Source organism: Garra rufa, chromosome 25, assembly GCF_049309525.1.
Source record: "Garra rufa chromosome 25, GarRuf1.0, whole genome shotgun sequence".
Taxonomy (NCBI): Eukaryota; Metazoa; Chordata; class Actinopteri; order Cypriniformes; family Cyprinidae; genus Garra; species Garra rufa.
Window position 1 is genome coordinate 16,340,393 of NC_133385.1, and position 20,477 is coordinate 16,360,869.

Consider the following 20,477-nt stretch of genomic DNA (forward strand, 5'->3'; position numbering starts at 1 on the left):
AAAAAAAAATGTAACACCATTTTTTTTTTTACAGTATCGATAAGACTTATAAACCAGAAAAACCACAGAACTAGTCATAAGGGTCAATTTTGTGAAATTGAGATTTGAATAAATAAGCTTTCCATTGATGTATGGTTTGTTAGGATAGGGCAATTTTTGGCCGAGATACAACTTGAAAAAAATTTGAATATCTGGAATCTGAGGGTGCAAAAAAAATCGAAATATTGAGAAAATTGCATTTGAAATTGTCCAAATGAAGTTCTTAGCAATGCATATTACTAATCAAAAATTAGGTTGATATATTTACGGTAGGAAATGTACAAAATATCTTCATGGAACATGAGGAAATGATTTTTGGCATAAAAGAAATATCAATAATTTTGGCTATTGCTATAAATATACCCATGCTACTTAAGCCTTTTGCCTAATTTGTATCTACTGCCCACAATTAGTTTATCATTTTTTATAATACGAAAATTCTGAAATACTTACTTAAAAGCCATTGTTCTAATTTAATCTATTAACATTACATTAATATTGACAATACACAAATATGTTCATTCACATATTTGCCTTTGTTATGATATCTGTATCAAAAATTGTGAACTTGCGTAAATGTGGTATAGTGACATGCCTGCATGCCTGTAGTTTAAAATTTAATACTTAACCTTAAATATTCCCCAAGTAGCCAAACAAGGGTCAACTTCCCCATTGAAGAGGAACATCTCAGCTTCACGTTCTCTACAATGAACAATTGTATAATGCCAGTATCTTATGAGATAAGATACATTTATAAAAATCAATAGTCATATCTGAAAGGCAGTGGCAAATGCAACTGAAGAGATAAAGGACACACTGAACACAGTTTTCAACTTTAATATGTCATTCCTCCATTTGTATCACTTTTGAAGACTTTGACAAGTTGAACAATCCAGATTCTTCTCTACTGGTCGAACCTGTTAAAAACTTCATCAGCACAGTGAAGTCAACCACCCTTCAAATACCAAAGTTACAAAAGCACCGAAGTCATAATGATATGCAACAAAGATCCTTTGAGTTCTAAAAATGACACCTGATTGTGCCAAATGTAACCTTCTCTGGTCAAACGTGTTTTGGCTAATATTTTTGAGACCCTTACTGACACATTGTTTGATTTCAAGCTTTGAGATCTAGCAGATGCAATAGAGTTCAACACTCTAAAAATGCTTTGAGTCAAATGTGGACTAGCCCAACTGTTGGGTTAAATACTTAAATAAAATTTTTAACCCAAAAGTTGGGTTACTCCACATTTGACCCAAAGTTGGTTGAAACAACCCAGCATTTTCTATGCTTACAAAATGAATTTTCCAGTGAATCAACGTAAAATGTGTAGGTTGGCTCTTCTCCGGAACAATACACTCTTTTTCTTTGCGAAGCCACAATTCAGACAGGGTTTATATGAATCACACTTATTCAGTATGCACAATGATTCTCTATGCATTGTATTATAAGCAGTTAAATTAGTTGAGACGAAACCATGCGTGAGGCTCGTGGGAGTGTCAGTGTGAACTTTGACGCAGTCAAGCAACCGTGAAAGAGTTTTCTATCAGAGTACATTTTAGTTAATGCACTGATTTAAATCAACATACTGACAAAGTTAGGTAAAATAATTAGTCCGTCTCCAGGAGGCATTTAAAACCATCCATATTGTGCTACATTAGCCATTGAGAGCTCTTCCGGGTCCCAGGGTTCCACCCATAGCCATGGCAACAAGTGTCTCCAGGTGACGCCAGGATTATGAGTCTTGTACCCAGCAAGCTCCTCTCCTGGGGACCGTCCAGTAGCTTGAAGCAATTAATGAGCAAGCAAACCTTAGTCACCTTAGGGACCGATGGTGTCCAAACCATCTGCTTGTAATCTATCAGTGACCTACGTTATAATCTATCAGTGAGTGCTTCTAAGTATCTCCTACAATTGGACCTTTGGCTCCCAAGGTGTAATTCGCCAGTCTGACAGTCTCCTTGGGGGAAAGAGAATGGAGGGTTACAAGTTGAAAAGATTTGGAGGCACTGGCGCAACTGAGACTGCCCCTGTTGGCATAGCAGCCAGCAGTAAACATTTCTCACACCAGAGGATACCTGTTCATCCTACAGTTTTGAGGTTATAGCCGTACCTAGATTATAGAATGAACTACACTGATCCGATATGAGGTTCTATCAGGACCTCAAGACAATATCATGAAAGGAATTTCAGTGAATTTCACTGTATTGAGCATTCACAACCAAGATGGCTCTTGGTGAATGTTGGCATGCTGCATTGTGGCTGAAGCCATGGAAAACAAAAAGGCTATTGAAGGAGAAATGAGATTCATATCCTCAGAAAGGAAGCATTCCAGAGATTCATGCCTCTGCGTTGTGCGCTCTTCTCAAAAATTAACAAGCAACTATACCAGTTCACTCTGACTTAGTGAGATGTTAACCAAATGTTTCAAATGGACTACAACAACTACAGGCTAAATTTTGATTTCTATTATATTAACCAGAAATGTTACTTTTGTATTGAGATGTATTTTTGAGTGAAATATATTAAATAGAACAATTTCAGACCAGAGTTTGAATCAATCATGGAGGAAAACTAGCTGGAAAATACAGGTAGTTGGTTGAAATAAAAGGGAATTCAGGTGCATTGGTATAATTGTACCACAACAGTTATCAGCCACTAACAGATGAATTTCATTTGCTGTACCATATTTATTAATTTGGATACTTAACTGTAAAAATTTAATAAATAAGCATGAACATTTGTAACTCTAGACCACAAAACCAGTCATACGTAGCACAGGTATATTTGTAGCAATAGCCAACAATACATTGTATGAGTCAAAATTATAGATTTTTTTTATGCCAAAAATCATTGGGATATTAGGAAAAGATTTTGTTCAATGAAGACATTTTGTAAATTTCCTACCATAAAAATATCAAAACTTAATTTTTGATTTGTAATATGCATCGCTAAGAACTTCATTGGGACAACTTTAAAGGCGATTTTCTCAATATTAAAATAAACTGTAATAATGGTGTTAAATGTAGTATTTAGTTAATCTCACATTGAATATTTCACACTGTACAATAAAATTTTGTGAGGCCCTTAAGTCATTTTTAGCATTTATAATAATAGATTTTAGGATTTTATTTGTAACACATTTAAAAAAAATTGTTAAATATTGAAATATCTGTAATTTACCAGTTATTACCAGTTAATACTGATTTTAATTGCAATTAATTTAGACAAATATTCAAATATCTCTAATTTCCTAGTTATTGGCCATAACATGAACATAATTATGGGCTAACAAGTATTGGCACATCCTAAAAACAAGTCATTTTGATCAAATAAATAAATAACTATATATCTATCTATATGTAATATATATATATATATATATATTTTTTTTTTTGGATGAACAATTAAAATACAACTACACTACTTCTATTCTCTAGCACTTATTTAGTCTTAAAAAAATGAACTTTACCTAATCTCAAATTGAATATGTATTTTTCAAACTGTAAAATATAATGGTGTGATGCCTTAAGGTAATTTTTAGCATTTTTGTTTTTTGTCCCTTCAATTTTGGAATAACATGCACAGATGAGTTATGCAACAAGGCCTGGCACAAGTGTTAAGAACTAAAAGATGGTTAATTGCTTTGAAATGAAGCATCTAGACCACTAAAAAGTCTTTTTTAGAAATTTAAAATTGTTAGATGTTAATCAAATCCTTTGTATCTTCTTTAGTCCTATACAGCGTAATATCCCAGTAAATGGAAAACAAAATAAACCTTAAGAGTGGATTATTTGCTTAATCTTAAACTTAAGTGATCAATTCAAATGTGCATGTGTCAGAGCATTCAGGAGTGGGAATGTGGGCGCTACTTGAGCTGACACCACTACGTGCCGCAAAAAACGTCTTGAGTGGTGTAAATAAAGGTGCTAAAGAAGCCTTTGTCCTTTCACCTCTGTACAGAGTTACAAATGTAATGCCTTGCTTTACAATAGTGATCCTTACGATCTTACCATTCTAGTTACAAGGTAACTAACAGCCACAAGACAGGCTGTTTCATAAAGGACGATCAATAGATCCATAACTCTAACAGCCATTTACCTAGACATGCATGCATCACTTCACTCATCCATTGATCTCATTCAAATTCAGGCTTGCTCAAAAAGCGGAACCGCCTGATACCATTTTGTCATTACATCACTGGCAACACGCCCATAACAGGTCATCGCCTTGTCATACCCTCACTAGATACGAGCAAATGGACTACAGCCCCCGCACCTAGTCAACAGGTCCGGCTGGTTTCACGAGCGATCAATTTGAAAAACAGACAGACTGGCTTCCAGTTTTCTTGGACGTTTGTTTTGCTGCCTGACTAAGGCCTTTCGAGTTTGTCCTTGCAGTGTCATAACCATTAATACTACGAATACCTTCTAGTTTTCAAACTTTATAGCAGGTCTTGCCAGTTTTTCAGAATTAAATAGAAATGTGTGACCCTGGACTACAAAACCAGTCATAAACTGAGATGTATACATCATATAAATAAGTTTTGTATTGATGTATGGTTTGTTAGGATAGGACAATATTTGGCCGAGATACATCTATTTGAAAATCTGGAATCTGAGGTTGCAAAAAAATCAAAATACTGAGAAAATCACCTTTAAAGTTCTCCAAATTAAGTTCTTAACAATGCATATAACTAATCAAAAATTACATGGCCATAATCTGATAGCAGATATCAAAGGTCTAAACAATTGAAAATCACCTGATAATCCCATGAGATAAATACACTTTTTGATATTCGAGAGAAATGTAGTTGATATTATGCATTGAATTAAACATATACCTTTTTAAAAAGGTGTGAAATAACTAACATTGAGGTTTTTCTCAAAAAATGACTCATAAAAAAAAATAATAATAACAATGTGTACTATAAGAGTATTTATCACCTGAGGGTGTGTAAATGTTCTTGTGAAACTATGTGGAAATATAGATTAAGAAAGTGTCCGGCCAAACCCTTGCGTTGAGTGGTGGGGATTCAAGTCCTCACACTATTAAAAGGATCAGACTGTTTACACTGCAATCAAACCTGCTGAGAAATGACTTTAGTATGTTTCAGGACAGGTGACTCAAAGTTAGATTCGGCATCAAATGTAGGCCACAAGTCGCAAATGTGTTTGAAGGACTCAAATCCACGCAATCCCAAAAATACACGTTCATTCAGTGTGTCACATACCAACACACTCCTGCTTTACAACAAACATGCTAAATGATTACAGCAATGAGGGTTTAGAATTAATTAATGACGTCATCTGTTCTTAAAAGCCTTTGGTTTAGAAATGTGTGGGAATTATAAGTCAGCTTTCGCACACTTTTGGACCAATTAATTTGAATGACTTTTCTGCTTGTTAGTGATTACTACATAAGGATTTAAAGAATGTTTTAGAGATTAACTGCAAAAAATATATATATTTTTTAATTTAGCAGAAAGATATATTCAGAGCCAAAAATATATATTTTTTATTAAATGCATTTTAATGAAATTGTATTCATTTTCATGACTTTTCTATGGAAGCCCGTTTCCTCCACTGAATAAAAAGTAATTGCTACTTTTTATCTCACAATTCAGACTTTTCCCTCGCAATTGTTAATTTACATCTTACAATTCTGACTTTTTTCCCTCAGAATTGTGAGACATAAACTCGCAATTGCTTGTTATAAAGTCAGAAATGTGAGATATAAACTCGGAATTCTCTGAGAAAGTCAAAATTTGAGAAATAAAGTCAGAATTGCGAGATATAAAATCACAGAATTTTTCTCAGAATTGGGTGATATAAACTCACAATTGCGAGAAATTAAGTCAGAATTGTAAGAAATAAAGTTGCAATTCTCAGAATCATTCACAATTCTGAAAAAAAAAATTAAAATTGCGAGATATAAAGTCACAATTCTGACTTTTTCCTCAGAATTTAAGATAAAAACACTTTTTTCTTTTATTTTTTTTCTCGCAATTTTGACTTTTCTCGCAATTGCAAGTTTATATCTCGTAATTCCAACTTTTTTCTCAATTATGAAATATAAACTCGCATTTCTGGGGGAAAAAAGTCACAATTGTGAGATGTAAACTCGCAATTGAGAGAAATAAACTCAGAATTGTAAGAAATAAAGTCAGAATTGTAAGATATAAAGTCAGAATTGTGAAAAAATAGTCAATTCTGAGAAATAAACTCAAAATTGCGAGATATAAAGTCGCAGTTCTGACTTTTTCCTCAGAATTGGGAGAAATGAAGTTGCAATTCTCAGAAATAGTCACAATTCTGAGAAATAAAGTCAGAATTGCGAGATATAGTCACAATTCTAACTTTTTTCTCAGAATTGTGTGATGTAAACTCAAAATTGCGAGAAATAAAGTCAGAATTGTAAGAAATAAAGTCGCAATTCTGACTTTTTTCTCAGAATTGCGTGATATAAACTCACAATTGTGAGAAATAAAGTCAGAATTGCAAGATAAAAACTCACTTTTTTTTACTTTTTTGTTGCAATTTTGACTTTTCTCGAAATTTCGAGTTTATAACTCGTAATTACGACTTTTTTTCTCAATTATGAGATATAAACTCGCAATTCTGGGGGGAAAAAAGCCACAATTGTGAGATGTAAACTTGCAATTGAGAGAAAAAAAAAATCAGAATTGTGAGATAAAATGACCGGAAACGGGATTTTATACTTTTCTAGGCTTAAAAAACACTATTTTAAAATTCCTTGATACGTTTCCTTAATATGTTTTCTGGCAAGCATATTTACAGGTTTTTAGTAAACGAAAGTTGCACTATAATTAGTAGAATAAACATGCTGCTTCTTAATAATCTGCTATAAAAAGTGAAAATTAATAATACATTTTTCAAAAACTGATTATGAATGCCTTGATATAAACTGAAGCAATAATTTCAAAGTGTTTGGTAACCTGAGCATCTTGGAGTCAAGACGTCTGAAAATTTGAATGCATGCTAATTTTGTTTTTCAGTGTACACATTTCCTAACCAATCACAACAATGAACAATGCAACTTTTAACACTCTCTTACATTATACACACGTATAGCTGAAATGCTCCAAGATACCAGTAAACGAGCGAAGCTTAATTTCATTCAGAAATGAATATGAACGTGCGAAGTGACCATTAATTGCATTGATACTTCATGCGAATGCTGACAGTACTCTGTGAAACCTGAAGTGCCGTGGAAACTTTCCTTCTCAGCTATTGTGTTGTGGGTCATGCCGGAGTATATGCCACTGCTTAGACAAGACAGACCGGTTTGATTGTCTCAAGCACACACACACACAAACACATACTCATTTACACCTTCTACATTCTGAAATATCCACCCTTCGTCTGCACTTTGAGCTTGTAGTCAGTACATGCCTCCTATCAATCTGTTTATTACAGGCATAATGGCAATAAAACCCTAACAGTTTTGTCTATGTGCCTAGATATGCACAAAATTAACAATAAAATGAGAATATTACATAAAGCTGGAACTGGAAGCTGAGATACCTGGTCCTTCCCCCCATTTGTTCCTTGGGGAGTGACAGAAGAGAGGCAAGCAGGGACAGAAGGCTTGTTTATCTAATAAGAGCCCTCAGTGGAATATCTCTACCTGCTGACACGACGCACAAATATCATGACGATAATCTAGGCATTTCTTATCAAAGTGTTCTCAAATATGAATAAAAAAATCGAGTTGTAAAAAAAAAATTAATCAGTGATTTATTTACGTCCTGACGATAATTGCGTCATCATGTGTGACATAACATACAAAAGTATGTAGCACATATTAATTTTTATTTGCTTTTTCTTAAACAGGTTGTATTAACATTTATTGTAATTTTTATAAGTCCTAGTTTCATTTGTTTGATCATTTACAACCTAATATAATTTGCTTTTAAAACATAATACTAAAATTAATTTCCCTCACACAGACTAAAAAAGAAATGTTTGTAAAATGTTTGCTGTGTCTACGTGATTACTATTCTGTAACTGTGCAATCTGTTATGATATGCAAACTGAAAAAGTAATAAATATATTGTACAAAAAAAAATGCTTTACAAAACTATTTCGGTGTACGGGTGTTCATAAAGTGAGCATGCAATCAATCTTGTATTTAATAGTTTTTTTAAAAACATAAAAACATTACTTTTCTATGGAAGCCCATTTCCGCCACTGAATAAAACATTTTAAAAAAAAAAGTCATTGCTACTTTTTATCTTACAATTCTGACTTTTTTAGAGATATAAACTCGCAATTCTGAGAAATAAAGTCAGAATTGCAAGATATTAAGTGATTTATTGCCTGTTTTTATCTTGCAGTTCTGACTTTTTTTCCTTGCAATTGTTGTTTATCTCACATTTCTGACATATAAGGAAAGTATGTACCTCATATCACTTTATATTCGTTTTTTCTTAAATAGGTTGTATTAATAATATTTATTGTCATTTTATGAGTCATAGTTTCATTTGTTTAGTCATTTACAACCTACTATAATTTGCATTTACAACATATTAAAAATTTATTTCCCTCTCACAGACATAGCAAAAAAGTTTTAATAATTTGCAATTTACAAAACTATTTGGGTGTTGATAAAGTGAGCATGCACTTAAGTCGGAAACATATTTACACAATGTTTTATTTCTCGATTCAGTGAGTCTCTGAATTGAGAACCGATTCGATTCGAATTGTGAACGAACTCCACAGATTTATTCAAAAGATTCGACTCAAATGAAAGTTTAGACCAAACTTCCTCCTTAAGTCTCTTTCTGGCTCTGTTTGTGTCCAGTAGACGAATGTAGTTCCTGAACCAAAGATTGCCATCTTAATATATGACCTCTTGTAGAGTTAAACTTCCTCAAAATAGTGCGTGTGACAATTTGAGAGACTTTCTGTTGCTATTTCGGGACTTACCTCCGTATCTTCGTCTGTGCTGTCTCTGTCGAGTTCACCAATGTAGTACTGCTCCATCCACCTCCGGGCGTTCTCCGAGTGCCGGTGTGGGGGTCCTTCGATCTCCCGGCTGATGTCCTTGCCAGAGCGGCTGAGAATGAGCGCCTCTCCGCCGGGGTGCATCCGAAGGAACGCCGTCACATCGTAGACGCGCGTCCCTGACAACACCCAGCACGAATCCTTGGTGCAATGTTTGGCTACCTCCTTTTCGGAAAAAAAGCGAGGCGACACCGAAGGTGACATTTTGTTACTCATTTGGGGGTGTCCACAAGAGGATAGAGAACGGCAGGCACGCAGATGGGACCCCCACTGACTTTCTCCAGCGCTTGTGGACTACAACTACTGACTTTCGACTGAGAGTCAGAGCAGGGTTCATACCCAGCCTGCTCATTAAGCATCTCATGAATATTCATGACGCAGCCACTGCTGAGCCAAGCACCTGTTGCGCGTAAAGCGGCGAAACGGCTTGTGTTTGTGTCGTTTTCTTTTTAGTTTATAATTCACACAGAAACACGTTTGCGTTTGGTGTTTTATTTTCATAAAAAAAAAGAAAAAAGAAAATACATTAATTCAAAAAGGTGACTCGTCACGTAAACTATCGATACTTTCTCATTGTACTTCCTCCTTGTGGGCGTCGTCGGTGTCATAACCCGTGTCGTTGTGTTTGCACACAGGGTGCGACTCACCTAGGCTGTCAATAGCGTTTTATGGCACTGTGAGACGTGACTTGATCAGTAAGATTTTTTAGCGTTATATATTTAACACATTTAACTAAAAAAACGCTGCTGGTTTCACATATTGGATGTTTTTAAATAGCAAAACAGTTTTATAATTATAGTTCTAATTTGCTGTACTCTATATAACATTCATGAGAGTAAATGTTTATAATTGTTTATGGTTTTGAGGTTTACACACTTACGTTTTTTAACACACACTTACGTCGTAGACGTCACACGCGAACACGTCAGTTGAACAAACAAGACAGAAAAGAGTACAGAGGTTACTTAAATTCGACGTTAACATGAATATAAAACAGTGATTGATTAATCACTTTGGTCACTGTTCTGCTCAGATTTGTTTAAAATTGAAGTAGTATGATTAATCAAATCTATTAAACCCTTGATTTTGACTAGTTTTACCATTTGGTTACGATTTAAAACCGCCTAAAATTAAAATAATAATAAAAAAGGGACTTCACTCTTGCAGTGTTGAGGCATCACAGTTTCGTCTCAGGGTGGCAGTATTGCTAAGTAAATAAACAGGTTTCCCAAACACTTTTTTCACAAACATTTTTCGTTTTCACAGAAAAGACGTTGTAAATTGCTTGAAAATCTTACATATATTTAATCTACTGTCGGTAAAGCAAACTTAAACCGTACAAAAATTACCCTAATTATAAATACGTTTAAAATAGGCTAATATTTGTAATTGGAAGTTCTAATGTGTTTTATAAATTAGCTACACAAGTACTGATAGCCAAAGTAAGGTAGGGCGATATCAGTGAAGTACTGTAGAGTAGTAGACTATATGAAGGGTGACTTAATGATGGGAGGAGCAAGGCGAAACAGGAAGGACATTTAGCGGCTGTTGAAATTTGCACTGGTGGTTACTAAGAGATTTATTGCAGCTCCATATTTTATGACACTGAAGCATACACATTTACAGCCCTGGACAAGATAAAGAGAGGTCCCTGATCAAATAATGTACGAAAGTAAGACCAAATTTTAAAATAACACCTATAATTGTATGCCAAACATTTTTCTTTCTAGTGACTTTATTTGAGATTAGGGTTGGGTTGGAAACATTCTGAAGGTTGCAGATCTACCCAAACTTTTGTTTGATTACTTTGAAAGCTGCTTCTAGTTTTTGTGTGAACTGCTACATCTTGCAGAGCTGGTAAGGCCTGTCTTGAGGTTTTTCAAGGTGATGGTTTTCACGAGACAACTGACAGTTAAACAAGGCAAAAAAAAAAAAAAAAAAAAAAAAAAGCTGCGGCTGTCAAAGTGTGCCTGCAAATGTATGCCAGCACAGATGTGGGGTGGGTTTGTGATGGTGTCTTACTAATACTGTTTCTTAAAGGCCTTGCTTCTCATTTTCACTGTTGCATGGTAAGAATTGATTTATGGATCTAAGAAAGTCGACCTTACATATTGCCATGTAAGTATAGGGTAGATGTGAAGTTTTTTTTTTTTTTTTTTTTTTTTTAGAGTTTACTGTTTTGTTTGTTTGTTTGCAACATAGAATGTAAGTAATTACACTCTTGCAGTGTTGAGGCAACCCAAATTTCTGTAAAAATTCACAAATTAGATTTAGCACATAGCTCAAAATCTTGCAAAAAGATCTTTTTGATTATTTGGACCTGCTTTTGAATTGCATTTCAATTTGTTTGTTTTTTTAATAACCGTTTGTCAAAATGTTATCCAAATCATATCATAATTTTAAATTTATTTATAATTTATTATCATTTTATTTCATTTTTGCTTTTATTTAGCTTTTTTAACCATCTGTCAAAATGTGATCCAAATCGTAGTTTTAAATATTTTATTTATTTTAAGAAAACAAATAAATTCAAAAGCAGGCCGATATTAATCAGAATCTAAAAGATTTCAGAAGCTTTTAATTTTTAATCTAATTTTCACTTTTTTTTAAGTAAAAAAATAAATAAATAAAAGATTTAAAACTACAATTTGGATCACATTTTGACAGATGGTTAACAAAGCAAAATAAAAGCAATTAAAATTAAATAAAATGTAAATAATTCATAAATAAATTTAAAACTATGATATGATTTGGATAACATTTTGACGGTCATTAAAAAACAAATTGTGTTCCGAAGCTTAGTTTTAATTTAATTTAATTTAATTTATTGACACCATACAAAGTACTCACTCTGTAAGCTGGTTTTATTGTATTTTATTTTATTTTATTTTATCTATACAAAGTAATCACACTGTAAGCTGGCAAAACTGCTTTTCAAAAAGCCACTGATTCCTAAAAATCATATTTTTAAAAGGTGAAAATTACACTCAAAATATTACATTTTTAAAAAGTTTTAGAGTAATAGGCCCACTTTTGAGTTCCATTTACTTTTCCATTTATTTATTTTTTAATGACCATCTGCCAAAATATGATCCAAATCATATTATACTTTTAAATGTATTTATTTACTTACTTACTTCCATCATACAGTGTACAAAAATACACTATAAGCAGGTAAACCTACTTTTAAAAAAGCCATTATGTCCTAAAATCTGTAAAAAACTTTAATTAAATTTAATTAAAATTAGACAAGATCAAAATATTCACATTTTTAAAAAGTTTCTGAAGATCCTTTTTTAAGTTTTTGAATAATATATACCACTGTAGTCCTTATTATATTATCTTTTTTTTATTTAATTTAATTTTTCAATTTATTTGCTTTTTTAAACCATCTGTAAACATGTGATGTATAGGTTTAATTATTTATTGTATAGGTTATTTATTAAAAAAAAATTGGACTAATAACACTGTAAGCTGGTGAAATTGCTTTTCAAAAAGCCATTAATTCCCCAAATCTGTAAAAATAATTTAAATTTCATTAAAACTAGACAAAATCAAAATATTCACATTTTTAAAAAGCTTTTGAAGATCCTTTTTTGTTTTTGAATAACATATGCCACTGTATTTCTTATTATATTATCCTTTATTTTATTTTATTTTTCCATTTATTTGCTTTTTAATAATCTGTCAAAATGTGATTCAATCTGTAGTTTTAAATCTCTTATTTATTTATGTTTTGACACACACTGTAAGCTGGTGAAACTGCTTTTGAAAAAGCCATTAATTTCCAAAATCTGTAAAAACTTTAATTAAATTTGATTAAAATTAGGCAAGATCAAAATATTTACATTTTAAAAAAGCTTCTGAGGATCCTTTTTTTGTTTAGTTTTTTAATAATATATGCCACTTATTATATCATCCTTTATTTTATGTTATTTTATTTATTTTTATCATTTATTTGCTTTTTTAACCATCTGTCAAAATGTGATCTAAATCATAGTTTTAAATCAGTATATATATATATATATATATATATATATATATATATATATATATTTATATTATTTTATTTATTTATTACACCATCCAAACTATCACACTGTAAGCTGGCAAAACTTTTCAAAAACTTTCATCATTAAATTTCATTCAAATTAGACAAGATCAAAATATTCAAATTGTTAAAAAGCTTTTGAAGATAATTTTTTTAGTTTTTGATTAATATATGCCACTGTAGTTCTTATCATATTATCCTTCTTTTCTTTTCTTTTCTTTTCTTTTCTTTTCTTTTCTTTTCTTTTCTTTTCTTTTCTTTTCTTTCTTTCTTTCTTTCTTTTCCATTTATTTGCTTTTTTAATCAAAATGTGTTCCAAATCGTAAAGTTCTATTATATTTATTTATTTATATTTAATTGGTTTACACCATACAAAGTATCACACTGTAAAGCTGGTGAAACTGCTTAAATACAATAAATAAATACAAATCAAAATTAGTCTCAAAATATTCACATTTTTAAGGCCTCTGAAGATATTTTAAAACAACAAGATTAAATACAAATGAATGAATGAATGAATTAATTATACTATTATTGTTGTTGTTGTTGTTTTAATCATTATTATTAATATTGTTGTTGTTTTGTGTAATTAATGTCCCAATGGTGAACCCCATTCATTCATTTTCATATCTTCTATCAAATTCCCCTTACAATTCAAATATCCATCTATTGAGCACAACATTAATAAACACAAACATAAACACATGACCCATTGTCATGGTATAGCAGCATCATTGTCAGTAAAGCATGAGTCGCTTTAATTTATGTTTGCAGGCGAAACAAAGCTTCTCTCCCAAGAGCACGTCTCCAAATTCATTGCACGCGCTGTTCTTAGAAAGGTCCTTTGTTCCCACCTACGAGACTCTAAATTTACCCACCAGAGACAAAAGGTAGCGTGATAATTAACTGCATATCACTGCTGCCAAGGCCCTGAAACGCGAGACACCCTCTGCCCATTGTTGTGTCCAGTTTAAAGCAGCGGCCGAGTGACATCACACCATGATGTCAGGTTCAGAGGGTGGAACCGGAGCGCCGGGTCCCCTGCGATTGGTCACATCAAGTGGCACCTGGGAAGACAACAGGTATAAGAGATGAAAGCTCGGACAAGGCAGGCAGAAATTTACACATAATTCTGCAGCATCCCCGGGACACCCTGAATTGAGTTGGTTACCATGGCAACCGTTGTACCGGTGAGTATTTTTTGTAGATTAACTGATGATTATTCACTTTCACACCGAGTTGGAGTTCAATAACAGATTGAAATTGTTTTGGTGATCATTGCAAGACAGATTTTGATTTTAGATGCATTTAAAGTTGTTGAACACAATAGTGTCTTTGAAGATACTCCTGAAATAAAAGACATGCCTCGGATCACTTAACGTGATGAATCTTATTCTCAGTTCCGTTAGTTTGAGCTTTCTTTGTTCTAGACTGGGTCATGTTCTATCAGCGCTATTGGTGTGGATGTATCATGTCTGTGCTTTGGGGCGATCAGGTGTCAAGTAAAAGAATCTGTGTGTCTTCAAGCTTGTTGTATAGAGCTGTGTGTGTGAGAAGGCTTTGGTTTCTTAGGATGTAGTTAATTAATCGTCTTCTTGGTTTGAAACCGGCAGCTTGGTGAAAGATTGGTTAACTGATAGATGTCCAAATCTTGATTTCAAGCAAAACAATTCTATATCCTTGCTCTTGTTTTTCTTTCAGTGTGCGTCCTGTTATGGCAGCAGCAGTGTTCAGCTCTTTGGGAGGGGGCCTGGTGGCGATTACATGTCCCTTTTCAGTTACAGAGGGCCCAGAGGGGCTCCTCGGCCACGTCTGGCCTGCCACGCTCCGAAGATGACGCTACGTCAGATTTGTCGCATGCTGCGTATAATGCGCCAGCTGCGCATTAAAGAAGCAGCAGCGGCAGCAGCAGCCGCCGCCAGGTGAGGCTTACAATCGAAAAAACTCATAATAAAAGGGTCTATTAATGGGGTTATTCACCCAGAAAGCTAAATTCTAGTATCTTCCTGTAGTTCTAAACCTATGTGATGTTCTTTCATCTGTGGAAAAAAAAAAAAAAAAAAAAAAGAGTTGTTTAGCAGAATTTCCAGGCTGCTTTTTTTGTTTGTACAGTTTAAGTAAATGCTGACTACAACTAATTTTACCACAAATATCAAGTGCCAACATTCCTGCTAAACATTAGTAAATGTAAATGTAAATAAATATGAATATACAGACTTTTTTGCAAGAAAGACAACTAATGATTCTAGGGCTTTGATGATAAATTGATGCATCGCTATTCAAGAATTGATTTCAAAGGCATCGTGATTCTCTCTGGAAGAGAGTCTGAATTGAGTTTTTAACATCAGATACCTCATGAAAAAGAGCGCTGGAGAATGCTTGTGCTTTCGGCTGAAGCCTTGTTTACACTAGTGCGTTTTTGTTTTAAAACGGCCTTTAAAAATGACAACGATTCTCGTCTACACTGGCATTTTTACTGCACTTTCAGAAACGATTTCCGTCAACATTACGCAAAAAAAAAAAACGATTCCATGACCATTCATAATGAGCATGATGTCATTTTTTCATGACTGTCAAGGATATGCAGAGCAAATGTTGGAAGCCATGCCATTGCTCTCAAAAGTGTCCACTTTGGTCCGTTTACACTGAAACGCAACCCTGAAGTTTTCAAAGTAAAACCGGGTCTGCAGCATTTTCGAAAGTCTCTGAGTACTGTAAAGGACAGGCATAACCATAGCAAAAGTTATACAAACGAAAATGCACTAGTGTAAATGTAGCCTAATAACTTTTGTTATGGTTACGCCTGTTGTTTACACTACTCTGGCGTTTTCAACCCTTGAAAACTGAGACTGTAATGTAAACGTTTGAAACAAAAACGCATAAGTTTTGTTTCGGTTATGCCTGTCGTTTACACGACTTCTGCGTTTTCGACCCTTGAAAACCAAGACTTTAAAACAAAAAGGTTAAAACGAAAACGGCTGTCGTTTACACAACTCTGACGTTTTTTACCCTTGAAAACTGAGACATTAAAACGAAAAAGGTTTAAAACAAAAACGCATCACTTTTGCTATGGTTGCACCTGTCGTTTACACGACTCCAGCATTTTCGACCCATAAAAATTGAGACTTTAAATCTAAAATGTTTAAAACAAAAGCGCATAACTTTTGCTACATTTACGCCTGTTGTTTACACTACTCTGGCATTTTCAACCTCTGAAAATAGTCTTTAAAATGAAAATGCATAACATTTGCACGGTTATGCCTGTGGTTTACACGACTCTGATGTTTTCAACCCTCGAAAACGGAGACTTCAAAACGAAAACACAACTTTTGCTATGCTTACGCCTGTAGTTTACACTACTCTGGCGTTTTTGACCCTTGAAAACTGAGACTTTTAAAAACGCTGCAGACTCTGTTTTTTAGTTTGAAAATGGACACTTTTGAAAACGATGGCATGGCTGCCCACATTCGCTCTGTGTATCCTTGACAACTGTGTAAACAATAACATCATGCTCATTTGTTGCATCTCATTTCAGAGACTCATTTAAGAGACGTAACCGTTAAATTGCAAAGTAAAAAAATAAATAAAAATACTGTATTTTTACACCCAATTTTATTATGGTTTCTTCTCTTAAATAAGACATACTTGATGACGTATGCAGCTTAAATGATCATGTGATATGTTTTCGGTTGTGTACTGTAGACGGAGATCGTTTCGAAAAAGCAATGAAAACGCCAGTGTAGACAAGGATTGTTTTCATTTTAAAAATGACATTTAAAAACGAAAACGCACTAGTGTAAACAGGGCCTGAGCTCAGAATCGATTAAAGAGAAAATCACGATACATTCGGGAAATTTCAAAATCATGCAGAATAATTTCTTGATTGGCAATGCATTGATTTATTTTACAGAATTTGTGATGTGTGTAAACGATAAAAATATTAAGTGTTTAATTTAGTATGCAATTGTATACTATAATGCGTCATACTTTTTCCATTTTATTTACGTTGTTCAAAACACTGATTTATTGAATAAAAAACATGTCTTTATGAATAAGAATCATTGAAACATTCACTTAACTGATTTATTCTAGAGCGAAATGTATATAATAATAATAATAATAATTAATTAATTTAATATATCATTTTAACTTAATAATTAAGTCAATTTTGGATTCTCCAGTGACAATATTTCCAACCAAATCTACTGCAGTTAATCATAAACGTTCATTTCATCAGTTCAGAAAGTATTGTTCATTGTTATAGAACAAATCTGTTAAGTGAGTGATTCAGTGACTCACTTGTAAAGACATGTTTCACTACTGAATGAATCAGTGGTTAGTAGAAACTAATTAGTTGAGTAAATGATACAATGACTCATATAAACACGTGTTTTGTTCTTGAATGATTTGGTGCTTTAGACAAATTAATTATTTGATCACTCAAAAACACCTGCTGGCATAGGCAGTCCCACTGCTATTTGTAGTCATCAGGGACTGTTGTATTAAGTAAAATAAATGAGTCAACTAATTACTTCATTTTTACCTTCTGTTTCTGATTTACAGAAAACAGGGCTCTCCTCCCAGCTCACCTACGGTCAAATCTGAGAGGCGTTGCTTACCCGCCTGCTTTCGACGTAGACGTAGTAACAATATCAAAAGAGTGAGTTAATCATCCAGCATCTACGAAACCTCCCAACAACTTTAGCACTGTGGGAGTTTACAAACTGGGCAATGGAGCCAGATCTCACTCTACACAGAAGACTTCAAGTGAGGGCCTAAGACATCGTTCTACAATCTTGTTGGATTCATTTGTTAGGAGGATTTAACATGCAACAAATCTGGTCTGAATTGGAAAGAAGCAGATTCTTAGATGCCCTGAGTGCTGGAACTCTACATATCCTACATTTCATAATGACAAAGGAGGTTTTTTACGTAATTTTTGTCTTGGACTCAAATTGTGAAATCTATGAAATTCCAGTAGGGTCAAACAGTTTTGTGTGCTTCTGTCTGTAATTAAACCAGCGGAAAGTCCTCATCGGGTTGGAAATACGACACAGCTATTTGTTTGTTTATTTATTCATCTGTTTGTTGGTTTCTGTGTGGGACGGGGGGCCCAAAGTTCCCTCTCTCTCAAAGAGGTGTGATGGAAACTTAGTTACCGGTGCGCATTACCATGTTGAAACTAAAACTGTGTGTGACAACATTGTGAATTTACTGATTTCCTATTTATCTGCATTTGAATAACCTTTTCAATAATAAAACACCTATGACTTCAAAAGTTGAGTCGATGTGATTCAGCACAAATAATCATTAACTCAGCTTCAGATTACTTCCATAAAATTAGCTATACAGCTTTGAAGTTTGCTGTTTAAAATGCATTTTGAAATGTTTTATGGGCTTTTTATTGCATAAACAAGTCATATACATATCATTAATGACTATAAGACAAACATAAATAGCTGTACATAAGGGGAATACCAGAATTGCAGTTTTCGAGAATCAAATTGTTAACAGAATAGTTCAACTAAAAATGAAAATTCTGTCTTCAATTACTCACCCTCATGTCATTCCAAACCCGTAAGACCTTTGTTCATCTTGGAATGCAAATTAAGATATTTTTGATGAAATCCGAGAGCTTTCTGACCCTCAATAGACAACAAGGGTACTACCACGGTCAAGGCACAGAAACATAATAAGGACATCGATTAAATCATCCATGTGACATCAGTGGGTTCAATCGTAATTTTACAAAGCTACGAGAATGTTTATGTGCAAAGAAAACTAAAATAATGACTTTATTTAACAATTCTTCTCCTCCATGTCAGTTTTCGGATTTCGTCAAAAATATCTTAATTTGTGTTCCAAAGATGAACAAAGGTCTTACGGGTTTGAAACAACATGAGGGCGAGTAATTAACGACAGAATTTACATTTTTGAGATAACTAATCCTTTAAGATGAAATCAATAGCTGTTTTCCATACGTTGAAAGTGAATGGTGACCACAGCGGTTAGAGAAAAACAGCCTGTTGCCCACACATAGCTATCGGCTTCAGATGACTTTGCAATATAGTGCTTGAGTCACATGAACAACTTTTATGAAGAATCTATGGTAATATTGGACCTTGAAATCCCTTGGCCACCATCCACTTTCATTGTACTGTATGAAATAACATTACAAAAACATTTCCTGTTCTATTCCACAGAAGAAATTAAGTCATCCAGGTTTAGAATGACATGAAAGTAAATAAATAATGACAGTAATGTTATTTTTGGGTGAACGGTTTCTTTAAGTGGTTAGGCTCACCTCATGGTTCTGCTGCTTATGGAATTACGATGACTTTTCGACTGGCAAAGATCAGGTGGGCTTGTCAACATCACCGCAGACCGGACATCACAGACTGTGGTACAATCAAGCAGTGCTGAAAATTTCATGGGGAAGATGTTTTCCTGAATGTGAGCTGATGGGGAGTCAGGTTGTAGGACAGGAAGCCGGGGATCAGGTGTCCTTTTGAGCAGGAAGTTTATCTTGCATTCACGCTCGGTCTCACTCTTACATTAGCTGTTGGCCTGTAGTCTGAGGCAAACGAACTGATGCTATAAATAAACACAGTGTAAAAACAGTCAAGTAAATCCAATAGTGTCAATGGCGCAGAAGTTTCAGCCAAAAACAGCACTGGTTTGGGTCTAAATTGCTGACTTTCAACTTTTGAGAGTCTGGATGCACTTTTAACTAGTTTGCCTGGAAACAAAGTTGTGTATAGGTACTGTGCCACAAAATATACTTTTAAAGAGGATATCTGATGCAAAATTTACTTTTACATACTGTTTGCATATAAATGTGACTTAAAGGAACACTCCACTTTTTTGGAAAACAGGCTCATTCTCCAACTCCCCCGAGTTAATAAGTTGATTTTTACCATTTTGAAATCCATTCAGCCGTTCTCCTGTTCTGGCGATATCACTTTTAGCATAGCTTAGCATAGATCATTGAATCCTATTAGACCAATAGCATCGCGTTCAAAAATGACCAACGAGTTTCGATATTTGTCCTATTTGAAACTTGACTCTTCTGCAGTTATATCGCGTACTAAGACCGGCGGAATTTTATATTCTATTACGCCGGAATGGGAGTGTAGTTCCTAATCTTATCGGCCTAGAAAATCGCAGCTTTACATTTTCCGCTGGTCTTAGTACACAATATAACTACAGAAGAGTCAAGTTTTAAATAGGACAAATAACGAAACTCGTTGGTCATTTTTGAACGCGATGCTATTGGTCTCATAGGATTCAATGATCTATGCTAAAAGTGGTATCGCCAGAACAGGAGAACGGCTGAATGGATTTCAAAACGGTAAAAC

The 20,477-nt window shown here is 33.9% G+C and overlaps 1 protein-coding gene across 1 annotated transcript in view; it reads right to left on the reverse strand.

Moving 5' to 3' along the window:
* Positions 1 to 9,368, reverse strand: part of fa2h (fatty acid 2-hydroxylase) — a 33,705-nt gene extending 24,337 nt beyond the window's left edge. Inside the window, exon 1 of the mRNA XM_073831837.1 lies at positions 8,991 to 9,368. Coding sequence (XP_073687938.1) covers positions 8,991 to 9,284 — 294 coding nt within the window. The 5' untranslated portion in view covers positions 9,285 to 9,368. The remainder of the gene's footprint in view (positions 1 to 8,990) is intronic.
* Between the last annotated feature and the right edge of the window lie 11,109 nt (positions 9,369 to 20,477).